The sequence below is a fragment of the Geosmithia morbida genome (assembly GCF_012550715.1).
Source record: "Geosmithia morbida isolate 1262 chromosome Unknown scaffold_10, whole genome shotgun sequence".
Classification (NCBI taxonomy): domain Eukaryota; kingdom Fungi; phylum Ascomycota; class Sordariomycetes; order Hypocreales; family Bionectriaceae; genus Geosmithia; species Geosmithia morbida.
Genome location: NW_023336197.1, coordinates 753,758 through 779,044, shown reverse-complemented (window position 1 = coordinate 779,044; position 25,287 = coordinate 753,758). Strand labels below are relative to the sequence as shown.

General features: G+C 56.0%; 8 protein-coding genes across 8 annotated transcripts; 3 read left to right on the top strand and 5 right to left on the bottom strand.

Moving 5' to 3' along the window:
- Positions 1–407: 407 nt before the first annotated feature.
- Positions 408–3,743, top strand: GMORB2_1718 (Retinoic acid induced 16-like protein; the record flags this gene model as incomplete). Its single annotated transcript, XM_035463699.1, has 4 exons — positions 408–416; positions 713–1,695; positions 1,769–3,320; positions 3,672–3,743. The coding sequence occupies 4 exons, from the start codon at positions 408–410 to the stop codon at positions 3,741–3,743; spliced, it is 2,616 nt and encodes an 871-aa protein (XP_035320530.1).
- Positions 3,744–7,036: 3,293 nt separating this feature from the next.
- GMORB2_1717 (Sugar (and other) transporter) lies at positions 7,037–8,924 on the top strand (the record flags this gene model as incomplete). The annotated part of the gene is made up of 3 exons (XM_035463698.1): positions 7,037–7,338; positions 7,503–8,089; positions 8,185–8,924. The coding sequence occupies 3 exons, from the start codon at positions 7,037–7,039 to the stop codon at positions 8,922–8,924; spliced, it is 1,629 nt and encodes a 542-aa protein (XP_035320529.1).
- An 899-nt stretch (positions 8,925–9,823) lies between these two features.
- GMORB2_1716 (uncharacterized protein) lies at positions 9,824–11,036 on the bottom strand (the record flags this gene model as incomplete). The annotated part of the gene is made up of 2 exons (XM_035463697.1): positions 9,824–9,860; positions 9,901–11,036. 2 exons carry the CDS (start codon positions 11,034–11,036, stop codon positions 9,824–9,826), a joined length of 1,173 nt encoding a protein of 390 aa, XP_035320528.1.
- Positions 11,037–12,047: 1,011 nt separating this feature from the next.
- GMORB2_1715 (Mitochondrial carrier protein) lies at positions 12,048–13,550 on the bottom strand (the record flags this gene model as incomplete). Its single annotated transcript, XM_035463696.1, has 1 exon — positions 12,048–13,550. The coding sequence occupies one exon, from the start codon at positions 13,548–13,550 to the stop codon at positions 12,048–12,050; it is 1,503 nt and encodes a 500-aa protein (XP_035320527.1).
- Positions 13,551–13,739: 189 nt separating this feature from the next.
- On the bottom strand, positions 13,740–17,507 carry GMORB2_1714 (Imidazolonepropionase or related amidohydrolase; the record flags this gene model as incomplete). Its single annotated transcript, XM_035463695.1, has 3 exons — positions 13,740–13,876; positions 14,146–15,627; positions 17,195–17,507. The coding sequence occupies 3 exons, from the start codon at positions 17,505–17,507 to the stop codon at positions 13,740–13,742; spliced, it is 1,932 nt and encodes a 643-aa protein (XP_035320526.1).
- Positions 17,508–18,050: 543 nt separating this feature from the next.
- On the top strand, positions 18,051–19,410 carry GMORB2_1713 (succinyl-CoA synthetase alpha subunit; the record flags this gene model as incomplete). The annotated part of the gene is made up of 5 exons (XM_035463694.1): positions 18,051–18,214; positions 18,273–18,296; positions 18,360–18,506; positions 18,622–18,710; positions 18,821–19,410. 5 exons carry the CDS (start codon positions 18,051–18,053, stop codon positions 19,408–19,410), a joined length of 1,014 nt encoding a protein of 337 aa, XP_035320525.1.
- Positions 19,411–20,299: 889 nt separating this feature from the next.
- Positions 20,300–21,300, bottom strand: GMORB2_1712 (ubiquitin-conjugating enzyme (huntingtin interacting protein 2); the record flags this gene model as incomplete). The annotated part of the gene is made up of 3 exons (XM_035463693.1): positions 20,300–20,505; positions 20,583–20,928; positions 21,040–21,300. The coding sequence occupies 3 exons, from the start codon at positions 21,298–21,300 to the stop codon at positions 20,300–20,302; spliced, it is 813 nt and encodes a 270-aa protein (XP_035320524.1).
- A 613-nt stretch (positions 21,301–21,913) lies between these two features.
- Positions 21,914–23,404, bottom strand: GMORB2_1711 (FAD/FMN-containing dehydrogenase; the record flags this gene model as incomplete). Its single annotated transcript, XM_035463692.1, has 1 exon — positions 21,914–23,404. The coding sequence occupies one exon, from the start codon at positions 23,402–23,404 to the stop codon at positions 21,914–21,916; it is 1,491 nt and encodes a 496-aa protein (XP_035320523.1).
- Between the last annotated feature and the right edge of the window lie 1,883 nt (positions 23,405–25,287).

Genomic DNA, 25,287 nt, shown 5'->3' with positions numbered 1-25,287 from the left:
TGATCCTACTCGTACATGTAGCACTTTACTACCGGTGTTGCACGTCTTTGATATGCCCTGTGATCAGTAGCACTGTAGTGGTACCTTAGTGCATATACCATATACTAGGACCGCAGCATAATATTGTATATCGATAATTCGCGATATCGTCAATGCTCATGCTACCGCTGCGAATAACTCGCAGTCACTTGTGGCTGTAACTTGGCAGCCTGACGGACGAGGCTTGGCACACGTGGCTCGAGACTGTGGCTGAACGCCACAATCATGCGTCGTGCTTCGTAATTTGCGTGGGGAGGGACAACGGCCATCACGGACACGTCAAGCCATGCCAAACCACCACCGCTGGTCGGACCCTTTACAAGATAGAGGGAATGTTGAGATGACGTGAAGGATACTAGACAGACGCCATGGACTTTGTAAGGCCCCCATTTGGCTCGAAATGACGGCGGCCAGCCTTTCTATTGCCCTTTGTTCCTCTCTCTCCGACATCATGGCTAACAGCAGAACCCTACCGCTTAGTGGTCTCGTCTCCTGAGCCCCCTCTCTTCGGGGAGCTCCTCCCAAGAGCTGGCCAAGGACCCAGCCAAGCGTCTACACAGATTTGAGAAGGAATACGGGAACCTGCTTGTCCGTATAGACTCTCCTCTCATTCAGCCCCCTTCCTCAAGTGATGTACATCGTTGCTGTCGCAACTTGACTAACTCAGGCCCAGGCAACATGGCGTACATCGTCCAACCTCTCCCGCGACAGCGACGCTGCCGAGACCCTCGAGATCCGCCTACAGGAGCTCACCAATATGCTCAGCGATGAAAGCCGCCGCCCCCTCCCCCACCCCTGCATCCAGTTCGCCTCCATACGTCAGATATACGTGCCCATCGGCAAGATTGCCACGACGTCCTACAATGAGTGGATCATCAAGGAGGCCGTCCTCCTCTTCGCCACGCTCATCGAGAGCGAGGAGGAGGCCTTCGTCGAGAAGACTACCTTCTCCGCCAGCCTGACCAATCTGCTGGTGCGGATAACGGGGCCCAACAGCGTCCGCTTGGGCTTGGACACTGAGTCCCGTGTTGTCGAGCTAGCCTTCAACATCACCACCAAGATCCGCCTCGACCCTGCCATCTTGCCTGCCTGGTTCAAGGCGACGCAGCGCGATGCCGCAGGCAATAGCATGCGTCTTGTTCCAGGTAGTACCAAGCCCATCGGCAGCAGCGGCAGCAGCAGCAGCAGCAGGGATCGCTTCACTGGTCGTGCCCAGAGAGCCGACTTCCCCCTCTTTTATATCCTTATGGATTATATCCATCACGAGGGCAAGGTAGGCGACTTTGCCCGTACGGGGCTCCTGTACATCATCGAAGCGGCCTCGAGCTCCACGGAACTTGAGCAGTGGATCGTCGAGAGCGACCTGTCCACCCTCATGGCCACGGGTCTGGGCGCTCTTTACAGCCAGCTCAGCCGGAAGCTCGTCATTGACCATACCCCCCATAACCTGCCCCCGATCCTTGCCCTCTCCGACTACCAGCATCCGTCTTCGAACTACGAGATCATCAGTTCGTGCTCCCCAGAGTTCCAGTCTCATATCGAAACGTTTCTCTCCCACCTCTTGTTCTGGCAGGATGTGCTCAACCACTGCAAGTCGGCCGATGTCAAGTCGACGCTGCTTGAGCATTTCCAGGTCATTTTCCTGCAGCAGTTGTTGTATGTCTACCCTCATCATCGGATGATTTGCACGTCATGAAAGCTTGTCTAGCATGTTATACTAACCTCACAGATACCCATCTCTCCTTGAATCGTCCGACATCGACGGTGGCTCCTCTGTGGCCGTTCTCACGTATCTACGCCGCATCCTCGAAGCGGTGGATCACCCGGATATGATCAACCTTATCCTCCATTACCTGCTTGACCTACCGGATTCGACGCCATCGCCCCCCTCAAAGGATGTCGAATCGCGGACGAGCGTCAGCGCCGCCAGGAAGAGAAAGTCGATGGACCTGGCCACCCTGACGGCGGCAAGAACCGACACGTCGGCCACGCCCATGCTGTTTAACCTGGTGGACCTAGTCCTCGCATGCCTGCGGTCACGCAACCAGCAAACGATCCACGTCACGCTGCAGCTAGTGTCGGCTATTCTCAAGAGGCACCACCGCTATGCCGTCATGACGCTCCTCAAAACCGAGATTCTCCCCGGAAACACGGTTCGCCGCACCGCCGGCGCCCATGAGCAAGAGGTTGACTATCTCATGAGCCTCGCCGGGTCTGTTGGGGGCCAGGACAATTTTGACCAGGTCTACGACGGTGTACTGCAGGACATGCTATCGCGACTGGAGAGCCACTCTTGCTCGGTCAAGCTCGTGGCCCCAAACGTGGGCAAGAACAACTACAAGCCACCGGACACGACTAGCAATGGTCCCCTTAACAAGCCGAGAGATGTGCGGGAACACACGCTGCGGCCCGACGATCCGCTCCTCCACGCCATGCTCGACCTCCTCGAGACCTTCTTCCTCAACGCCGTGGAGACAAACCTGTCGGTGACGGAGAGCCTGGTGGACCTGGCCATCTGCGGCTACATGAGCATAGAAGGCTGGCTGTCGCGCAGTCCAAGTACCTACAGGTATACAAACAAGGACGGCAGGGAAGAGATTGATGCCCGCCCGGAGGGGGGTGACGATCAGGAGGAAGCCATTCGCAACTGCCGCCGCCGCCCCGAGTGGGATCAGCAGTCGGTCCCGCGGTTCCTCGACATTATCAAACACCTCTGCGACCAGGTGGCCAACTACAAGCAGTCTGTGCCGCGATTCGAAGAGCTCGTACAGCAGAGGCGCGAAGCCTTCCACACGGCCGACATGATTCTACACAATCCCATGCCACCACGAAGAGGTGGAGGTGGAGGCGGCACTGGCGGGGGTGGCGGTGGCGGCAACGGCACCTGGGACTCGTCGCCTCATACGGGCAACACGCCCGATCAGCTGATGACACCGGGCGAGGACACTTCCCGGAGCGCATCGCCGCTCTCTGCGCGCCCGTCGGCGTTTGAAGGGTTCGCTCAGCGTCTGCTGTCGGAGCTAGGCACGCCAAGCCGGTCTGCGATCCCTCGCAGCGGCCGGGGCGGCGGCAGGGACATGGCAGGACGCGGAGCCGGCAGCGAGACGGTCACTCCGCAGCCACCACAGTACATCCCACGCTCGGCGTCACCCAGCCGGCTGGGCGAGGGCATCCTAGGAATGATGGACCTAGACGACCCCATGTCTGAGCACTACGACCAGACGCTGACGAGCCGAATGGCCGACTTCGCAGCAGTGGACCAGACAATACTATCCAGACGCGTGGGTCTGCCCTCGACGTTGGCGGGCGGCGGTGACGGCGGAGGGGGAGACAATCTGGAACCCATCCCTCTCAGGTTTGATACCAAGAGACCCATGCTCGACCCCATCGAGGATAACGATGATGATGATGAGGAGGACGGTGACAAAGGTGGCGGTATGATTGGGCCTGATGAGGATGAGATGGAGGGCAATGACGACAAGGATGGAGACGGCGGCGGCGATGACACTGGCAATATCGAAGACGGGCAGAATATCGGGGAGCGGCAAGAAGGGGACGAGTCTGCTGCTGCCGCCGCCGAGGATGGCACCGTATCGGTGTCGCATGTCGTGACTAACGTGTTGATTCTGCAGTCATTTGTCATGGAGCTGGCTAGCCTTTTGCAGGTGCGGGCTGGACTGTTTAACGAGGTGCGGTTTGTCTAGCAGGCATAGTAGCATGCATTCTAGATATCTCATGAAAAAATTTTCCTTCTCTTCTTCCCCGCCTCTCTTGTTTCTGGACTAGTTTATTTCTAGCTTATTTTTCTTCTTTGCCAGCCAGCCAGTCACTGATTCACCTGCTCCGTTCCACCATTCTGTCTGTTGCGTTTCCGCCGCATGCTCGCTCCCCTAGACTATCTGGTCTCTTTTCGATCATATCATGGGCAGAGGAGGGTGAGAAGGATGAGAAGGAGGAGGATGGGGCAGTGCTCACTGTCTTGTAGTGCTTGGAACACCAAGGTAGTAAGTCGTATTACTACTCTCAGGAGTAAACAGAGAATGCAGAGTGAGTCAAGATGAGCTCTATGGGACTGCTACTACCACCATTCTAGCTCAAGCAAGAATACGTATTGACTTGTTGGAGAGTGTGGAACTTGAATAAGTGTCACGATGACCAGGTTTGGAGTCGAGACTCAGGAATATCCGTCAGGGTAGTACTTGTAGCACTGGCACATGGTAGCAGATGATTCGACGAGGCTCAACCTGTATCGAGTAAAGGTAGGAAGTATAAAATACATTGGGAGAAGTTTGACAAAAGGCCACGAGATGAATGACGGAAATCAAATGGACATGACTTGAAAAATTTCGGGCGAATACGAAGCGAGAGCCTGCATGTAATGTAATTCACGCGCCACCTACATCGTAATCGTATTATCCCATTGATTGACAGACAGGTTGAATAGGGGCGGAGACCTTCCCCCCCCCCCTTCCCCTCCTCCCCGATCAAATCCCTGCCGTCAGTACTACGTATCATGAGCCAAGCCGGGGTCGGACGACCTAAGCATGTATAGTACGACGACAGTACGGTGGAAGACGAGTGGCTCAGGTCAATGTCGTCAAAGAAGAAATAGAAGAGGAAGATGTGAGGGCGGGGAAAGAGCACGGCCACGTATATGTATGTACTCGTGACTGCATTGTTAACTTGTTGTCACTGCTCGTATGAGTTATGGTACTTTCCTCTTTTCTTTTTGACGAATCGCATTTACCATCTCTACTGATCGGTGTTGAATGTTTAGTACTGTAGACTTTGTACAAGGGCACGGGGTAGGACTCTGTGGTCCCGTCGCATGGCCTGGTCTGAGGGAAAACAGGAGGATCTGGGGTGTGGGGGGAGAATGGGGGAGGGACTAGGAGAAAAGAAAGAGCTGTTTTGTGGAGAGGTAAGTGTTGGACAGGGTAGATACGGAGCAAGAAGCAGTTGGACTGAGTTCGTTTTCTTTTCCACCTGTCTAATACTACATGCTTGTGGAGTGAAAAAGTTGCATGTGTCTCGAGAGGAAGGGAGTTGATGGCAGAGTGCGTTCGGGAGTCGGCCATGGAGTTCAGTGTGGATGAGGCTGCGATGGAAAGGTAGAGGTGGGTGGCAGCATCGGATATACGTGTATCGAGGATGCCGTCCATGTACATGTTATATATAAGAATATACCCATCACGCTGTCGGTAACACTGGCACGAATAATTGAATAGATCGTGAAGAACATGTTGCGATAAACAAGGTATGCAGGTATTGGTGAGATGTAACCCTCCGTCGCTCTTTCCCTCCTTCCATCACATGGCTCCGCGGCGCCTTCCTCAACTTTCAAAGATCGACAGCATGTTTTTCCATTGCCAGCGGCCGCCTCTGCCCACCCTCCTTTATTTTTTCCTCCTCTCCTCTCCTCTCCACCAACTCTCCCGCACTTTTCTGTCTCTCATCCCCACACCACCCTCCGGAAGCATCCATTTATCGGATCCCCCTCCCTTCCTCCTCCCCCGCCCCCTTGCCATGCATATATTCTGCCTGCAAACAGATGGACGAAGCAGAGGGAAGATGGCCAGRGGGGGGGGGGGGGGAGGAAGAAGAAGAGTGACGCCGAATACTCAAGATTACAATTTCGACAGTCCGCCCACTTGTGCTATCGTACTAGCTAGCATACGCTGCCAGGTAGAGAGAGACAGTGGCTTGCCAAGGGACAAGTTAGATTCTAGGATGGGAGTGGCGCTGGATGTTATTCCCGGCTAACAACGAGACAGTCAGAACACTGCGGCCCCGGAAAACTCATTTGCCTTGGTCTTGCCGAAGACCGATGGGTTGCTTGGCTTGCTTGGCTTGCTTGGCTTGCTTGGCTTGCTTGGCTTGCTTGGCTTGGCTGGTGGTGCATCACGAGGAGGACGGGGTACTTTCAAGTTACAGGTATCACTGCTCGCCGCCCATCGCCTTGTTCCACGCCGGAGAGTGTGTGTCTCAGCCCCAGGCGTCCGTCCTAGGCTCCTCTCCTCCCTCCCACAGAGTACGAGTACAGGTACGGATACCGATAATACCATTGTACCGACAAAGGTCCAGTGGTGGATCTCTTCCCCGTCTGGGGAAATAAGTCGGAGCATCCCTGCTTATTGCCGCCCCACACACCGGCACACCATTCTTTCTTAGGCTCTACTTCCTCTTGCTTTGGCGCACCAACGACACGGCGAGTTTTCCCAAGTGCGGAGTGGCATACTTATCCTGGTTGGTTCCAGCTCCGGCCAAATGCTCGGCTCCTTTCTTGTCTGTTGGTCATGGCTTACGGCGTGCCTTGCCGAGCAAGCACCGGCTTCAACTTCTTGCGCCCTCTGGCCCTGGCGTACGGGGGCTTGAGAGGTCAGCTAGCAAGTATACGAGCAGTACGCTGTAACGTGCAAGTCGCATGATGACATTTGGCTCCGAGTCTGACTTGGTGATGGATGGACGCGGCCATGGCTTTCTACAGTGGTGGTTCACTTCGTAACTCATGTCCCATGTTCCAATGTTACATCCTGCCTGGACGCCATGGTCATCCCCACACACGTCCGAATCCTATCCAATGTCGTCTTCCCCCGCGCTTGCTCGTTTCCGGGGTTCCTCGTCTGCATCGTGCATCGTGGTGGTGCGCTCTCTTGACCTGTTTCTGATTGTAAAGTATATTTCCCACGCAAAGTATTACTACCTACTACTATTAGTAGTACAAGTATGCATGTCTCTACCCCGGGCCCCGCCACCGAAAGCCCATGATTTCTCCTTGCGCTCATAGGTATGAATGCATACATACATACATAGTTATATATATATATATATATGTCAATACGCCCCTCCCCCCTATGGCCTCTCGCCTTCCTTCCCTCCCTCCCTCCTTTGTACCTGTAGTCCTCGGTCTGTTCCTGAACAGTTCCTCTCTAATCTGACTTCTCCTACGGCCCAATCCTCATCTGTGACACGCAGACACGGACAAAACGTGGTCAAGATGGCGATTGGCAACATCTATATCATTGCAGGCGTCTCCGTCGTCGGGGGCGCCCTCTTCGGCTTCGACATCTCGTCCCTCTCTGCCCAGCTGGGCATGCAGAGCTACCTGTGCTACTTCAATGAGGGCCCCAAAGGTCCCCCATTCGATGACAACGAGCAGTGCTCAGGTCCCAAGCCTCTTCACCAGGGTGGCATCACGGCTGCCATGTCTGCTGGCTCCTGGCTCGGTGCCCTCATCTCGGGTTACGTTTCGGATATTTTGGGTCGCAAAAAGTCCATCATGATCGGTTGCATCGTCTGGTAAGTACACGTGAGAATGAGATGTCAAGAAGACGGAGATGCAAGTTGAGGACGAGTCGAAGAAACGACAGTAGAAAGGGGGAGTGTGAGAGAGAGTGAGAGAGAGAGAGGGAGGGAAGGAGGGAGAGAGAGAATATCTGTTGGCTAACATATCTTGCTTCCAGGCTCATCGGTTCCATCATCTCCTGTGCCTCGCAAAATATCCCCATGCTGGCCATCGGCCGCATGATCAACGGTCTCGCCGTCGGAATCGAGTCGGCACAGGTCCCCGTTTACATTGCTGAGATCTCGCCGCCGTCGAAGCGCGGCCGCTTCATCGGGTTCCAGCAGTGGGCCATCACCTGGGGCATCCTGATCATGTACTACATGTCCTACGGGTGCTACTATATCGGCGAGAACAACTCTAGGAACTACAACACGGCCTCTTTCCGCGTGCCCTGGGCCCTGCAGATGGTTCCCGCCATCTTCCTCTTCTTCATGATGATGCCTCTGCCCGAGTCGCCCCGTTGGCTGGCCCGCAAGGACCGCTGGGAGGACTGCCACAGCGTGCTGACCCTCGTCCACGGAAAGGGTGACCCGAACCACCCCTTCGTCATGGCCGAGCTTCAGGACATCAAGGACATGTGCGAGTTTGAGCGCCGCCACTCAGACGTCACCTACCTTGACCTGTTCCGTCCCAGGATGATTCACCGCACCATAACTGCGCTGTTTACTCAGATCTGGTCCCAGCTGACGGGAATGAATGTCATGAGTAAGAGCTCTCTCCGTCCTGTGGTCGAGGGTTGACAAGATACGAAGGCGGAAGTAAAGGAAAGAAGAAAGCTGACCGCGGTCGAACCAAAACAGTGTACTACATTGCCAACATCTTCAGCATGGCAGGCTACGAGGGTGACTCGACCCTGTTGGCCTCGTCGATCCAGTACGTCCTCAACGTCGTCATGACTCTGCCCGCCCTCATCTGGATGGACAAGTGGGGACGCCGCGGACCTCTTCTGACAGGAGCCCTCCTGATGGCCATCTGGATGTTCATCAACGCGGGCGTCCTGGCGACGTACGGCGAGATCATCGAGGGCGGCATCGGCGGCGTGGCGGCGCAGTCGATGAAGGTGTCGGGCTCACCGGCCAAGGCCCTGATAGCCTCGACGTACCTGTTCGTGTGCTCGTACGCGCCGACCTGGGGTCCCACATCGTGGGCCTACCCGCCCGAGCTGTTCCCGCTGCGTCTGCGGTCCAAGGGAGTGTCCCTGGCGACGTCGGGTAATTGGGCCTTCAACACGGCCCTGGGGCTGTTCGTGCCCGAGGCCCTGGCCAACATCAAGTGGCGGACGTACATCATCTTTGGCGTCTTCCTGATCGCCATGTTTATCCACACCTTCTTCCTGTTCCCAGAGACGGCGGGCAAGACGCTCGAGGAGCTCGAGGCCATGTTCGACGACCCCAACGGCATCCCGTACATCGGCACGGCTCCCTGGAAGACGCACGTGGCCACCAGCTCGACTCGCCGTGCCGAGGCTGGCGATCTCGAGGCCAGGCTTTCCAAGGGACCGGTTGCGCAGCACACCGAGGCCAGCGTTGAGAAGTCCTAGGCTCTTTTCAACCTTTTCTGGTCTTTGTGTGCATCTGCCTGTCGGCGGATGGTATTGTGATGAGTAAATGAGCATGTATTCAATTGTTGGGTTGGGAAGGATGTTGTATCAAATCGGATCAGTCAGTGGAGGGTTGTTTTCTAATCTTCGATTCTCACTCCCACTTCGAGAGGCCGTCGGGGTCTCATGACGAAGGACTCCACTTCAGGAGATCTCAGTGACTTTATCAGTCTCCTGCAGATATAAGAACAATATACACGTACTTTCAACGCCTCCACACAACATACCGGGTGACAATTATAGGAACGTGTACAGCGATAAAACAAGCAAAAAATGTATTCGTAACTATCGTATATCCTATAAAACGCGGGTATCATTCTTCATGACATGTTTCATTCATTGACGCGGGCTTAATGCCTAGACAATGCACACAACAGATGCAAGAGGAGGTAAAATAAATAGAGATCAGACATGTGAGAGCAGCGCCGGGGGGAAAGAAGAAGAGGGAGAGAAAAAGAGGAAGGTGAAATGGAAGGAAAGAGGACACACAAAAGGGGGGGGGAGAAATCAAATCAGAAGAAGAGTCATCAAGAGTCATCCCACGACATGGAACCCCAACTCACTACTCGTCAAGCTCTCTCCATCACTTGGTCTCCTTAGATTCGACACAGAGGGCCTGTTGGAAAACGGCAAGGGCGGAAGTCGATGCGGAGAGGGAGGTTCCTCCGAGGCCGGCGGCGGCACAGACGACATGGACTTCGCAGCATACCACTGCTGAGCGGCAGGACGAGGCAGTGACGGGAAGACTGTGTCGTCACAGTCCTTTCTTTTTCCTACATCACATGGCTGTCTCCTCTCCGTCTCTTCATGATGGACGCTGATCTTGTCGCCGTGGTGATCTATCTGATCTGCTCGATGCTGCGGCTGCGGCCGTAGCTGTTTCTGGGGTGCGGTCCGAGGAGAAACGGGAGGGGACGGAGGCGAAACAGCGTGACGACGACGGGGGGGAGGAGCGGAATTGGCGATCTCTTCATCGTTGTCGTCGTCGTTGTTGTTTGTGCTTTGGAAGAACGAAGGCGAGATGAAGTTGTTGTTATCGTCGTCGTCACTGACGTCGTCGTCCGAGGTAGTCGCCACGGGACCGGGGACGAAGCGCTTTAGCCATGCGCGGAAGCTGGTGGGACGGCCATCGCCCTCAAGGCCGGCATGGCGACCGGAAGCGGCAGCATGATCGAGATGGTGAAGACGGCGGTGCTGATGGTGATGGTGGTGACGGTGGTGGTGGTGGGCGGCACGACGCTGGCGTCTACGGGACGAGGTGGCAATCTGCATGAGCTGGTTGAGGACGGCGAACTCGAGCTTGAGCTTGACGCTGTAGATGGCGCCCTTCATGACGGCTTCGAGGAAGTACCTCCCCAGGTACTCCATGGTGAGCATGGCCAGGTCCATGGCTATGATTGCGACGTTTATCCAGAACAGCTGGAGCATGACGGAGCGGACGTGGCGGCGGTGCCAGACAGGGCCCCCCAGGAAGCGCAGGGTGGCCCAGATGTAGACAGCCGAGATGGCGAACTCCTGGACGCAGAAGACGGACATCTGGAGCTTCTCCATGACGCGGAAGCCGTCGACAAAGTCCCGCCAGTGGGGGGAGTTGGACCCGTACGTGAGCACCGTCATGGGCACGTGCATGCACACGGCGTTGAGGACGATCATGGCCAGCACGGCCGTCACCAGCCGAGGCACGTCGCCGACCACCAGATGCAGACGCGAGTACAGGACCAGCGCCTGGCCCGTCACCATGGCGTACCACCCCAGCGTGATGAGCGTCACCGTCACGCCGTACTGCGGAACCACCCCGTACAGCTTCAGCACGAAGGCCGAGCTGTGCACCGCTATCCCCCAGATGCTGCTCACCACCGACCAAAAGTACAGCCCGCTCCTGCGCCGGAACGTCAGGTACACCGCCAGGTTCAGCTCCAGGACGTTGTACCACGCTATCCCCGTGAAGGCCGCCACCGTCATGTGCAGCGGCAGGTTGGCCTTGGCCGTGTCGAGCGGGTTGTTGGTCGACCCATTCTCCAGGCCTGTCAGGTCGATTGTGCCCGTTGCCATCCTGCGGCTGCTGTTGAATGCCGTCTTAGTGTGCGGTAGTAGTAGTAGTAATAGTATATGACGGTCACTCGTTGTTCGATAATCATGTCTTCACAAGTGAAAGTCGTCGACATCAACGATATACCGGAAGAGCAAGGTTGAATAGAGAAGAGGAGTGGACAGTGGCAACTGACCCCCGCAATATAGAAAAAGAAAAAAAGAAAAAAAAAAGAGAAGAAACATCTGACGGGCGATCCCTCCGCTGTGGGCTTCCAGTAAATAAAGGGGGAAGAAAAAAAAGGAAAAATTCAATCCCCAAGAATTTCCATGGCCATGTCTCACCTCATGAAAAGTAAGGGATGTTCTCTGCGATCTAGACCAACCTCCTGTTCTTGCCTGGGACATATCAAGCCCCCTTCTCCCCCTCCCTCCCAGACCAGCGGCACAATGTACATGCACGTATGAGAAGAAACAGCCCGCTGTTGTCTGTCCTGTTTTCGAGACAGGACACACACATCATCGTGACGTTTCCTCTCACCAAAGCCAACCTTTCTTGTCCATGTTGCTTGACCGAGCCCCTGGGCCGAGATCCGTTGGTCCGCCCGAGATTCCCGAGGGAGAGAAAGGAAGAGGAGGCTGAGACAGGGACATGCCACCGCCTGCAGCCATTGTTGAGAAAGGGAGGGCAGGAAAGGGGGCACTGATCCTGGGGTGAGGTGCACATGATGACGACTTGAGGTGGTCACTTCAGTCTCGGGCTCGTCCGTCATGACCGAGCGAGAAATGCTATTCAGCTTTGGTCGAGATCTGGTCAGTCTTGGGGGCTTTTCCTCCTCTTCCATGTTCACCTTTCACCTTGCTCTATCCCGTCGAGAGAGAGAAAGAGAGGGGGGGGTCGAATGGAAATGGTCATTATATATACAAAATTTATACATCTATTTGGTCGTGTTGCTTGCTTGTCAAATATGAAGAAGAACAGAAAAAAAATAAAAACTATTTCTTGCATAATCTTTGTCCGTAATTCCGTACCGCTTAATTCAGCAGAATGCTATACCCGTCCTTCTCAATCTTGACCTCCTCGGTACCAAACCCGTACTTCCGCCTGATGAGCTCGAAGATGACGAGCCCCGCGCTGGTGCTGGGCACCTGACGGATGGAATTCCACCAGAATCCGCGGTACAGCCAGCGCGTGAGACTGAGACCCTCGGTCCTGGCCTCGGCTGCGCACGCCGCCCACGTCTCCTGGTAAGCGTGGTAGTACGTCCGAAACAGGGTCCAGGGCGAGGAGGTTGTCTTCGCCGCCGCCGCCGCCGCCGCCGCCGATGCTCTCTGGCCCTGGGGGCCTTCGCTGGCGGTAGCAGCAGCGGCGGCTTGCTGCCGCTCCCGCAGCCTGGTCACCTCGGCATCCAGATCCTCCAGCCGGTCCCAGTGCTCGACCTGCAGATGGGTCAGGGGGTGCAGGAACACCTGCTGGGCGAGAGAGGCGCTCGTCCCCGCGAGGAGTAGGAATATCGGTTCGAGAGCGTAGTGGGGTCGTATCAGCCTGCTCTCCTCTTCCGTCGTCGCGGAAGCAGCTGCGGCAGCTGCGGCGCCGGCAGCAGGCCTCTTCCGAGCGAGCATGTTGACCATGTCCTCTCCCAGGTCGCCGTAGTACCACGTCACGAACTTGTAGTACCCCTGCGCCTTGACATACTCAAACGTGCTGAAGAAGAAGGCACTCCCCAAGCTGTCCTTTGCCAGCGACAGCGTCCACCCGGCGAACACGCCCCTGAAGCCGATCTCCCGTAGCTTCTCGGCGCCAAAAGTCCACATGCTCTGCGGCCTCTTTCCGTTCCCGTTGGCCATCAGATCCCGGTGATCGTACCGGGCCTGGAGGGCATCCAGGGGCGCAGCCAGCACGCTCTGCAGCGCGCCGGCCAGGAACCCCGCCGTGAAGGTCGACGTGGGCGGCGGTGGAGGGTACACCCGCTTCGTCGCCCTGCTCGACGGCTCGTGCAGGCCCCCCAGTATGTGCAGGTAGCTGGTGTACAGGACCGCCCCGACTCCCACGTTTGCCATGAGCGGCGGCAGGACCTGCTGCGGTATCACGCTCCACCCCTGCTGGCGCACCGCCGACGTCAGCACGCCGGGCGTCGTGCTCCGGAGAATCATCCACGCCTGCCGGAACAGCAAGCCCGGCCTCGATAGCGTCTGCGACGCCGACCCTTCCTCCATGGCCTTGAGGAGCCGCCGCGTCTGCGCATCGTGCACCTGCCGTGCGAAGCCTAGGTAGTCTACCCGCGTCCGAAAGAAGGCCTTGGCCGGCGCGCGGAAATAGAACGCCACCACTTGGGCGCTCAAGGCCCGCACCGACGCTGCTGAAGCTGCCGTCGCCGCATTGTTGCGCGGGTTGCGATCCCGCACTTCTTGTTGTTTCTGTTGTTGTTGTTGTTGCCCGTCGTAGTCATAGCCGTAATCGCCCTTGTCCACCACCACTACCGTCGTCGTCGCCGCCGCCGCGTTGGGACCGGGTCCGTCAGTGCTGCCAGAGATCATGGCATAGACGTCATGTTGTGCGGCGGCCCGGGAAATTCTATATGGTGTCGCTGTCGTTTAATCGTAGAAGTAGAAGCGCTAGTAGCAGTGGTAGTAGATGGTGATACAGCACTAGTAGAAGAAGACGTCCAGGTCTCCAACTCTACCACGTACATTGTCCAAGTAGGAGGCGAAGCTCAATGCCAAGTTCTAGCTGAAGTCGGCTGAGTCATTCGCCTGATCCTGGTCATCTGCGCCTGTCGCGCCTGCCTCTGTGCACATGGGGCCGGTGGGTCCAGCGACGTAGCTCGGCATTAAATTACGGAGCTTACCGGGACGGTAGCCACCTGTCCGCCGTATTAAACGGTCATTTACTCCTACTCACCCGTACGTATATATACAGAATTACAACACAACTAGGACAGATAATACACGTATTCATGATCAACTTCGTCGTCTTCCGTCTATGCTTCTCTTCGTGAACCGTGTCTATCACACACACACACACACATACACACATATATGTTTATATTTATTGATTTATTGATTTATTGATACGGGGCGTGTGCACGCCATCAGTACCTGGGCACATCCTCTTGTAGCCCCTCCCACCTACTCTTATACACCCTCCCATCCTTAATGACGGCAAGGACATTATCCTCGGGGTGGCTTAGAATAGCCGCATTATCCAGGGGATTCTCATCTAGTACCAGAAGATCCGCCTTGAACCCTTCCCTGATCTGCCCTAGCGTGTTCTGCTGGCGCAGCAGGCTCGCCGCGTTGACTGTCGCACCCTGAAGTACTTTGGTGCTGCTCAGTACAGAAGCGCGAATGGCGAACTCGCGGCTCTGCTCGGCCTGCAGGGGCCCTAGTAGGTCTGAGCCATGGCATATGATGACGCCAGCGTTCGAGGCAATCCGGAGTGATTCTAGCCCGCGTTCCAGGACGGCCCTGTTCTTGGCCTGGTTCGTCGGCGGGAGGAAGCCCGCGTACTTGTTCGAAGCCATGGCGTCGTAGGTCACGAGCGTCGGCGTCAGATACACACCAAATCGGACCATCAGCTCGGCTGTCTCTTCGTCAATCAGGTTGCCGTGCTCAATTCCCCGCACACCATTGACCACAGCATGTCGGACCGCCTGCGGCGTGTACGCGTGCGCCGTCACATATGTTCCCGACCCGTTGGCCACGTCCGCGATGGCCTCGATCTCAGCCGCGCGGAACTGCGTGCTGGTCAGACGGTCTGTGGGGGACGCGACGCCACCGCTAGCCATGATCTTGATAAAGTCGGCCCCCGTCCGTATCTGCTCCCGCGCCGCTCGTGTGCACTCGTCGACACCATCCACCACAACCCCCAGCATTCCCGACTGTCCGCCGCAGCAGGATTGGGACTTTTCGTGTGACCCACGCACATCGCCGTGCCCGCCCGTCTGCGAGAGAGCCTTGTTGGCGATGAATAGCCTCGGACCGGCAAAGACGCCGTCCTCGATGGCTTCCTTCAGAGCTAGGGTAGCCCCCCCGACGTCCCTCACCGTCGTGAACCCACGATCCAGCATCTGTCTGCACAGAAACGGCTGCCGTAGATACGAGACTGCCGGATCGCCCCCCATCCCAGCCCCACCAAGTGTGGCCTCGCCCGCCACAGACGTGATGTGGACGTGGCAGTCGATGAGACCCGGGCAGAGGTACCTTCCCTGGAGGTCGATAAGAATTTCTTCCGACTGCAGTTTCACAGAAACGCCGATTGCTGTTATCAGGCCATCGGCGATGGTCACCACCCTTGGCGAGACAGTCCCCATCACTGGATCGACGACGCGGGCATTGTGCAGAACGTACGTCTTTTGCGGCGGTAGTTTCCATGGCTTGATAAGCTTCTCTGAGATTCCCCCAGCAGCCCCATTATTGAAAGTGACGCTACGAAGTGATGTGTCGAGCGACGAGTCGTGCGCCGTAACCGTCATCTTGTCCGTTACTGAAGTCAAGGATGAGAAGAATAAGAAGCGCTGGTGCGATTCGTGCGAAGCAGCCTGCGAAACAAGCGGGGTGACTTTGTTGAGATGGGTGAGTGGGGCCAATTGGACCGAGCCGAGATTGTGGCCGTCTTAGTACCGGTGATTGCACGTATGCGATTACAAGTGGCGAGACCGTAGACAAACATCTGAGTGCGAGCTCAGTACTCCTCTGGTTGCTCACGACCATCGATCCACTTGCTCATGTAGGGGCCGTCAAGCCAGAAGCCCAGCTTCCTGTAATAGCTGCGGACACCGACACCCGAGATGACGCTTATCTTGTCGCTGCCGTGCTCCTCGCGGGCAATCCTCTCGGCCTCCTCCATGAGCAGGGTGCCGAAGCCCTGGTGCTGGAACTTGCGGGGGTCACGGGCGTGGACAGGGACGGCGGTGCCGTAGACGTGCAGCTCACGGACCATGCTGGTGGGCTGGCCCGTCAGCTCCTCGCGGTAAGTGTACTTTTCGGTGCACTTGCGCAGACGGAGCAGGGCGACGAGGATATCCTGTTTGGGATCCTCGTAGGCCAGGAACGTTTCCCAGCCGCCGTTTGCCGTGTAGTCGCGGCGGACGAGCTCAATCTGGTTGGGGCGGATCTTGTTCTTCACCTCGTTGACGCCGACCTCGCGGGTGCGCACGTCACGGCAGGTGGTGCCAAAATCCTTCATACGCGCGAGAGCCAGCTCGCGCAGGTTGCCATTCTCAACACCCGAAGATACCAGTGGCATGGGGATGTCTCGCTGGACACGGTAGATGCGGGTCCAGGGTGGGATGAGGGCCAGGATGCGGGCGACGAGGTCAATGAGGCCGTTGGGGGTGTAGTTTTGGTAGCGCCCCGTACGCCAGAGTTCGTAGAGGCCCGTTCCTCGGATGACGAGCGTCGGATATATCTTGAGACCGTCAGTACGGAAGTCGGGGTTCTCAAAGTACTCCCGGAACTGGTCGAGGTCGCGCTCCATGCCGACATTGGGCAGGTCAGGCATCATGTGGCTCACTACTTTGAAGCCGGCGTCCTTGGCGAGGCAAAAAGTCTCGGCGACGGCGGACACAGTGTGTCCACGGTTAGAGTCGCGGGCCACATCCTCGTACAGCGACTGAACGCCGACCTCGAGCCGTGTGCAGCCGTACCTCAGCATATCCGTCAAGTGGGGTTGTAGGCAGTAGTCTGGCCGGGTCTCGATGGTGATGCCCACGCACTTGACATTGCTCATCTCACCGGCCTCGACAGCCTCATCGACGTTGGACGTCTGGTATCCACTGAGAGCGTTGTGCAGCTGGGCGATGAAATTCTCGCGGTAGGACACGGGCAGAGACATGAAGGTGCCGCCCATGATGATGTACTCGACCTTGTCAACCGAGTGGCCTAGTGACTTGAGCTGGTCGACACGACCCCTGGCCTGCTCAAAGGGGTCGTATCTTGCGCGGATGGCTCGCATGGATGTAGGCTCGTATCCCGTGTAGGACTGGGTGCTGTACTCAAAGTCGGAGTCGGGACCTCCAGGACAGTAGACGCAGATGTTTCCCGTGTAGGCAATGTGCGGGCACCGGTGGGGCTTACACATGACGGCGACGACGGCAATTCCAGACGAGGTTCCTGTTCAATGTGTGTTAATCTCGCTCTCGTCTTTGCAGGGATGGGAGCGTTGGCAGTGGCAAACATACGGATGGGCTTCGCAATGAGCTTGGGCAGAATGTACTTCTTGTAGTGCTCCGGTATGGCGGCAATAATGGCTGTCAAGGGCGGGATGTTCTTGAGCTTGTGCTTCTTTGACATCTTACCCCTCAGGGCGTTGAGTTTGATGTCTCGGGGCGGCCTTCCATCCTTGGTAGCCTCGTGGTCCTCGATGAGAGCGTTGGCGACGTCGGCACAAGCGCGCAGGAAACGCTCACTCTCAGGGACCAAGTCGGCGGCGGCCTTCTTCCTAGGGCCCCCAACCGTCAGGGTGGAGGTAACGACGGCAGTAGCGGTAGCCATGATCAGTCCAAGTCCTGCGGTGTGCTGAAGATGAGCACGCCACTGTTAGAGACGTCGGATCTGAAAAGATGAAGAAATTAATATATACCCCACCACACACGCACATAAACTCTCACGGTGTTGTGAATAAGGAAGCTTCGATTGGTGGGGCATTTTTTTTTTCTTTCTTGCTTTGTCACCGTGATAAACGGAATGAACGAGATAGGCTAGACAAAACGGAAGCGATCAGAGATGGGTCAGATAGAAACGGAACAGGGCCGAATAGGTGAGAGAAAAAAAAATAGATAGTGATATGGAGTAAAGGTCCGATTACGGTACCGCAATAACGGAAAAACCATGATCCGTGGACCCCGATAGCACCCGAGCGACGCTAAGAGCGTGCACTGACGATGCGCCAAGCAGAGCTCGAATTGTACACGCTCCCTGATCCCTTCCCTCTCCTTGAAAGCTTCATTCATCCTAAAACCTCCAAAACAACCTCCCTCCCTTTTTCCCTTTCCCTCTTTCCCTCGCTCTCCCCTCAGCCACATACAATCATTCAAGATGCAGGCCATCTCGCGAACCATGATCCGCCCTGCGGCTCTCCGCCAGACGGCTCGTCGCGCCTACAGCTCGGCTACCACGCCCTATGCGCAGACCATTAACAACCTCCGTATCAACGGCGACACCAAGGTCATCTTCCAGGGTTTCACTGGCAAGCAGGGAACGTGAGTACTATGCCATCGTCCCTACCTCATTCATTACTGACTGCTGTTTTTCCTATAGCTTCCACGCTCAGCAGGCCATCGAGTACGGTACGGATCGATGGAAAAACGGATAATATCTCAACCTCAAATGTACCGAGACTAACAGCGTCGCCTCCCCAATCATAGGCACCAAGGTTGTTGGTGGAACGAACCCCAAGAAGGCTGGCCAGACTCACCTCGACCTCCCCGTCTTCAAGAACGTCTCTGATGCCGTCAAGCAGACTGGCGCCACCGCCACTGCCCTCTTCGTCCCGTACAACTCCCTCCCTCTCACTCTACCTTGCTGCCAAGCAAAAAAATAAAAAAAATAAAAAAAATACTTGATACCTACCGATCGACCTGGAGCTAACATTCCTGCTCGCAATTAGCCCTCCTCTGGCCGCCGCTGGTATTGAGGAGGCTCTTGAGGCTGAGATCCCCCTGGCTGTCTGCATTACTGAGGGTATCCCCCAGCACGGTATGTTGCTGCCGTTCCTCCTTTTTTGGGGGGGAGGGGCTCCCCAGGCCTGTCGAGCTCCGTTTAAGCGAAAAAAGAAAAAGTCATGGTTCCCTAACACGAAAGTGCAGACATGGTCCGCATCACCTCGATGCTCAAGTCTCAGACCAAGACCCGCCTGGTCGGCCCCAACTGCCCCGGCATCATCGCCCCCGGCCAGTGCAAGATCGGTATCATGCCTGGCTTCATCCACAAGCGCGGTCGCATCGGTATCGTCTCGCGTTCCGGTACTCTGACCTACGAGGCCGTCAACCAGACGACCCAGGCCGGCCTGGGCCAGTCCCTCGTCGTCGGTATTGGCGGTGACCCCTTCAGCGGCACCAACTTCATCGACTGCCTCAGGGTCTTCACCGAGGACCCCGAGACCGACGGTATCATCATGATTGGTGAGATCGGCGGTTCCGCCGAGGAGGACGCTGCCGAGTTCCTCAAGGCCGCCAATACTGTCGGTGGTGGCAAGCCCGTCGTCAGCTTCATCGCCGGTATCTCGGCTCCCCCGGGCCGCCGCATGGGTCACGCCGGTGCCATCGTCTCTGGTGGCAAGGGCGGTGCCGAGTCCAAGATTGCGGCCCTCGAGAGTGCCGGTGTCATTGTCGAGCGCTCGCCCGCCGGTCTCGGAAAGGCCCTCTACGACGAGTTTGTCCGCCGTGACCTCCTGTAAACCCTTTTTCCCCCTTAATCTGTTGTCATCATCCCCTCTAATCTCTATTTGAAATCGTCTCTTTTTTTTTACTCACCTGTCCTTGGTTTTGCGGAGGGCGTCTGCAGGAAGGAAGAGTGGACGGATATCCCTCTTGTCGTCTTGCAAAATGGAGAAGAAAGTAGAGAGGGGCATGGATATTGTCTAGTGCGTTTCCTATTCTTGTCCTCTGCGCATACTCCTTTTGTTCTGTTAAAGAAAGAAACCGTACGGTGTTACTGATAGAAGTATGGTTGGATGAGCACCTCGGCCATGTTACGAAGAGAAGGAGGGCTGGAATATATATACAGTCTATCCAGCAGAAGAAAACGTCGATACGGTTGAGATGGCAATCCGGTGATGGACTCCCCCTACTCTTGTGCTTGTATGGACCCAGTGCTACTTGTCTCCCCCCAACCTTCCTATTGGTTCTCGAGTAGGAGCCGTGTATACTTTGTAGCTTGCCCGCGGATCCCACTGTTTGAAGCAAGTCCCATGATTCCCCTCGTGCACACTAGCTAGTAGTAGTGGTGGTGGTGGTGGTGGTGGTGGTAGAGTAGTAGTAGTAGTAGTAGTAGTAGTAGTAGTAGTAGTAGTAGTAGTAGTAGTAGTAGTAGTAGTAGTAGTGGTAGTAGTAGTAGTAGTAATATTAAACCAAAAAAAAAAAAAAACGCCATTAATTGACCCCGTGTCAGATAGAAAATGACAGGAGCTTTGTTGGATATCCGTCTCCAGAACGGAGACGGTGATATGATGACCCATTTGCTATGCTGTAATCCCGTTTTCTCCATGCCATTTAGTACACGTTTCCCGTATCTGCCCCTCGTTCCCTTCCTCTCTCCGTCTCTCTTTCCCCTCCCGTTGTAAGATATCACGACTCGCCGAGAAGGTGAGCCGTAACGTCACCGAGGTATGCCTCCTCGGGCTCGTAGTCGGCACCGTTCTTGCGGGGCAGGCCGGCACGTATGAAGGCGTTGACGACGGCCGACACCTCGAAACCCATGCTTGTAAATCGCCCGACGAGATTCTTGTGGTAGCCCATGTACCTGTTGTGAATTCTGTCAGTTTTCCTCCGATCTAGAAAGTGTGATGGGTGGATGTGTATATATAGAGGCGGGGGGGGGGAGGGTATGTTGAGATGAGAAGAAGAAAACGAAAGAAGTATGGAAAGGAGAAGGGGAGGGCAGATAGGGAAAAAAGAAAGAAAGAAAGAAAGAAAACATACTGCTCCTCTCCTACAGGCGTAGCCTTCTGATCGCCATCCTTCCTGTACTTTGACGAGTCAAAATGCGTGTCGGGAGCACCAGCGTAGCTGACGGCCCACTGGTGTGCGATGCGGGCATACTGCTCGGGGTCGTCCATGGCGAGCTTGGCAACCTGTGCGTCCTGGGGATCCTTGGGGTTGGGGAACTCGAGAAGCATTCGGAGAGAGAGGAGAGCTGTCTTGATGGTCTGGACGGGGGACCAACCCGTGCTTAGGGTGTCAAGACAGATGGCGCCCTATCATCTCAAAGCAGCACTGTATCAGCCGTTGACGATTCTCGGACAATATTGCGGGCGGGGGAGAAGGTGGGGTAGAGAAGGAAGAGAGAGAGAGAGAGAGAGACGAACAGTCTGGCTACTAATGTTGGGATGATAGATTTTGGTGATGAAGCTCATGATGGGAGGTTTGAAAGGATAGGAGTCTGGAATGGTGATTTTGATATGGTAAGTTCCCCCGGCGTAGGGTGTGTCGGGGGGACCGGTGATGTAGCCGTACAGGCTGCTGAGGGAGGAGCCGTCTGCGGGGACAGCGGAGACGCCAGAGTTGTCGCGGTCGGCTTGGATGTCTTGCAGCTCCTTTGCTACGCGGCGGTCGCGGGTGCTAGACATGATGGGCTAATATCTGTGCGGATTCGGCCCTGGGAAGAGAAGTTTGCGTCTTGGGGTTGGTTGGTGATGGTGGAGGGGGGGGGGGGCTTTTTTTCGGTGGGAAGGAGGGGAGGAGGAGAAAGATGCAAAGCGGGAAGATGGGCCGAGCCAAGGCCTTTTTTTTTTTTTTTACGTCAGGCTTTGATAGTATTACAACGAGGTGCTCTGTCCACCTCGAACCTCGATCACAGCTTACATTTACATCTTGCCAGAACAGCAACGACGAACAACACATGCATTTTGCTCTGGTCTCATGAAAGATTCTCCATCTGTATTATCCGTCTCTGGTCTGCGGAGGTCGCATGTTGCTTCAGTTTGAGCGTTCACCGACCAAGTGTGACGAGACGAGGCCCCTCTCATCGGATCTCATATAACGATATATACATCAGTGAATACAGCGGTGCACTGCTTGGCGAGGAGGATTACACCTGCAGAACGCAGGCTTTGCTGAGCTATCGGCAGGGAGGCCTGCTCATCATCCACGGCTCATCTATGTACATGGTGATATATACATGCCTGTAAGCTTCCTAGCCTGGACCCTCCCGCAATGTGATGAATCAATGTAGGTGTCTAGTTAGTTATCAAAGACATCGCGACACCTATCGATGCCCAGAGTCTTGATGAGGAACGGGTTCACGAGCTGACAGTTGGGGTCCATCTTCTCCTGAATGTCCAACCACCGGTTCAGCTTGGGGTAGATGAATTCCGTGTACGTCTCGTTATGCCACATCATCTTATTCCAATGCGGGCGGGCGTTGTACTTCTCGCCGAATTTGGAGATGAACTCGCTGGCGAGGTCCTCGTAGAACCACATCTTCGTATAGTTGTTGTACCACGAGTTCCAGTCGTATTCGAGCGTGAAGAAGATGCCGCTCGCCGAGCTGTGCAGGTTGTCCGAGTTGACGGGTGATAGCCAGTTCTCGTCGGCCTTGACGAAGCGGGTAATAACGGTGACATCGTCGGTCAGGAAGCCGGGGTCCTTGGTCACGGAGATGTCCTCGTTCTGGTAGGGAATCATGCGCTTCTCCTGCGACTTGGCGTGCTCGAGATACTCGGTGCCGGCCTCGACAAGATGCTCGATCGGGAGGAAATGCTCGAACTCGGTGTAGAAGTGACGGTTGCACACGCCCTGGGGAGGGGTCGAGGTAGCGTCGTTCTTGTAGTCGTAGCAGAAGAAGTCGCGGTCGCACGGTCCGCACAGGTTGGCACAGTAGTTCTCGGAACAGTTGCGGGAACCGCTGTAGTCGGTGTCCTCCCAGGACATGATGATCAGGTCGGCGTTGAGGACCAGCTCCTGCTTCTCGACGTCCCAGTCGAGGCTGGGCCCGAAAACGGTGACCTGCTCGTACTCGTCCGAGATGCTGGCAATCCTCTCGTACAGCTCCGTCGTGTTGGTGCTGGAGCTCCTGATGACCCGGGACGTACGCTTGACGAAGGACAGCGGCTCGACCCGGATGGTGGCCTCGACGACGATGCCCATGGCGCCGATACCGATGCTGTAGGCGTTGACGAGGTCCGGGGTGCTGCCGTCGATGGCGTGGATGTTGCCCTGGGTGTCTAGAACGCGGAGGCCGGCGATCTGGCTGGCAATGTTCTGGTTGTCCTTGCCGGTTCCGTGGGTGCCGGTCGTGGCCGCGCCGATGTAGTTCTGCACCTTCTCGCTGCCCAGGTTCTGCACCTGCAGGCCCCTCTCCTGGAGGGCAGGCATGAGGTCGATCAGGTCCCAACCGGCACCGAAGGTGACGGTGCTGTCGTCGTTCACCTGCAGGTGGTCCAGGTTGCTCAGGCTGAGTATGTACGAGTCGCGCTCGGTCTCCCCCTCGTTGACGCACAGCGTCAGGTTCCCGAAGCCGTGGCCGTTGCCGACCGGCCTCAGCAGCGTCTTCAGGGCGTACTGCTCCTTTACCCAGTCGACGAGGTGGGCCTCGTCCTCCGGGACGAAGTAGCCCGTAGACTTGCAACCGACATACTCCTGCCAGTTGAACCAGTGGTGCGCCAGGCCCTGGTGAATCAGAGCCAGTAGCGATAGAAGGGTGCTGCCCGTGGACGCCCTCGTGCCAAACATTGCGGATATCTGGTAGAGGGTCGGCGTCTCAGCACAGATGCGTCTGGTGGGAAGAGGGGTTGCTGGCTCTGGAGATGACGGCTATGCCCTTGCCGAGTTCTGTGCTGTTGAGAGCTGTTGAGGCAGGACGTTGGTGATGATGTGCATCCCCATAGAGGGTCAAGCCCATACATTTATTTATAGCCATCTTCACGCCATGAAGACCCTTTACACACACCCTGCATACGAGGCAATTTCCAACACTGGTGAAGATTACTGACCGTCGTTTATGGATGGCCGGGGTGGTAAGGAGCATGACACCAGGTACCTGGACGCTCAACCTCAACAGAACTACGTGTGCTCCGTAGCAAGACCCGTAATGCGGGAAGGCATTCGGCATGTCATGGCCGAGTGACATCAGTCAGTATGGCTCGATCACCTCGAGTGCCGATATGCGGAGTATTCGACCCATGCTGTGAACGAGGTGGCACGTAGACGGGTGGGTGTCTGGTGCGGGTGTATGATGGAATAGATTACCAGGTTACAACCTCACAACCCGATACAGTGCCAATATCAGAAGCGGCCTACTCAAGAGAATACGGCAAGGAAGCATCAGATACGATCAGCACGGTCCACGCTGCTAAGATCGACATCGGCAGACGGAGGCGCCCTCTGCTCGTATGCACGGACGAGACAGGACACATTTGCTCTCTATCATGTGTCCCCTTCGTTCCTACGTCGTATCTCGTATCGCCCGCTCCTGTATCGTAACCTGGAGCGGAAGCAATTCCAAATTCGGCCAGAAACATGGGAAGATGAAGCCGTGACTTCTTCATAGAAGAGCTGCATCCTCCAACCTTCACCCCCCTTAGCGGTGACCCCGAAAAGATAGAGACGGGATAAGACGCATGAACTCCTCCGAGTTCGTCGTGGTATTAGGCAGGCAATGCTCGACATGTCCTAGCATTTCTGTGGAACATTCTCACAAGGCCGTTCTTATGCGACTGCATGTATCCATCCCACTTACACGCGCAGTCCCCATCGGCGTTGCGTCTGCGAAGAGGGTTCTTCGTTCCACTCCTATACCGCCGGCTCGAAAATAACTCGTGTGGATGCATATGTATCCCACCTGCCTTGCACGTAGTGACAGGATGACCTTGGATGGCCAGAGGTTTATATATCATGCATAACAGTCACTAGGACGTATAGGCAGATTGATAAACCAGAAAGACCCGCCCCAGCACATTTGGTAGAAGATCAAGAAGGGAAAGAATGACATGATGAAACTACGCTAGCCCATATCTACCGACAGGCTGTTGAAATACCTCATCCTCGTTAATGTCAGATGCAGATCCCACTCAGACGGCTGCTGCTCTTCCCCCAGTCCTTTAGACCCATAGCGGGTACTTCTATGCCAAGGCGATCCCCGGTTCCTCATCACCGTCGCCATGCTTCGGAGAGAGGGCATGGGATCGTGGGCACGGACTGGCTGGAGGTATAGAGCCGCATCGTCCAGCTGCGTCGCCGGCGCAAGCACATGCAGTGCAGGCCATCGCGCAAGATAGGTGAGGGTACTACGGAGAAGGTGAAGCCTGGGTACGTGTCATGTCGAGTTGAAGCAGATTGTGATGTGCGGGCCGTCGGGCAAACTTGCATCTTGCCCGTGGGCTGAGAGCAGGGTTGGGCAATATTGACAGGTACATGTACATACATGCCGTCTGCTGCTGGAGCCCTACTCGGAGCCGCGACCGAAGACAGCAGGCGGGTAGAGACTTGCCAACCCCGGCAGTCTTGATAGCATATCCTCCATTATACAGTATTGGCTAAGCTGCAATTGTCGGGTGTGAGTGCGTATGCTGAAGCCACCCGTACGGTTCGGGAACGGAGCGAAACTCAGGAAGGGA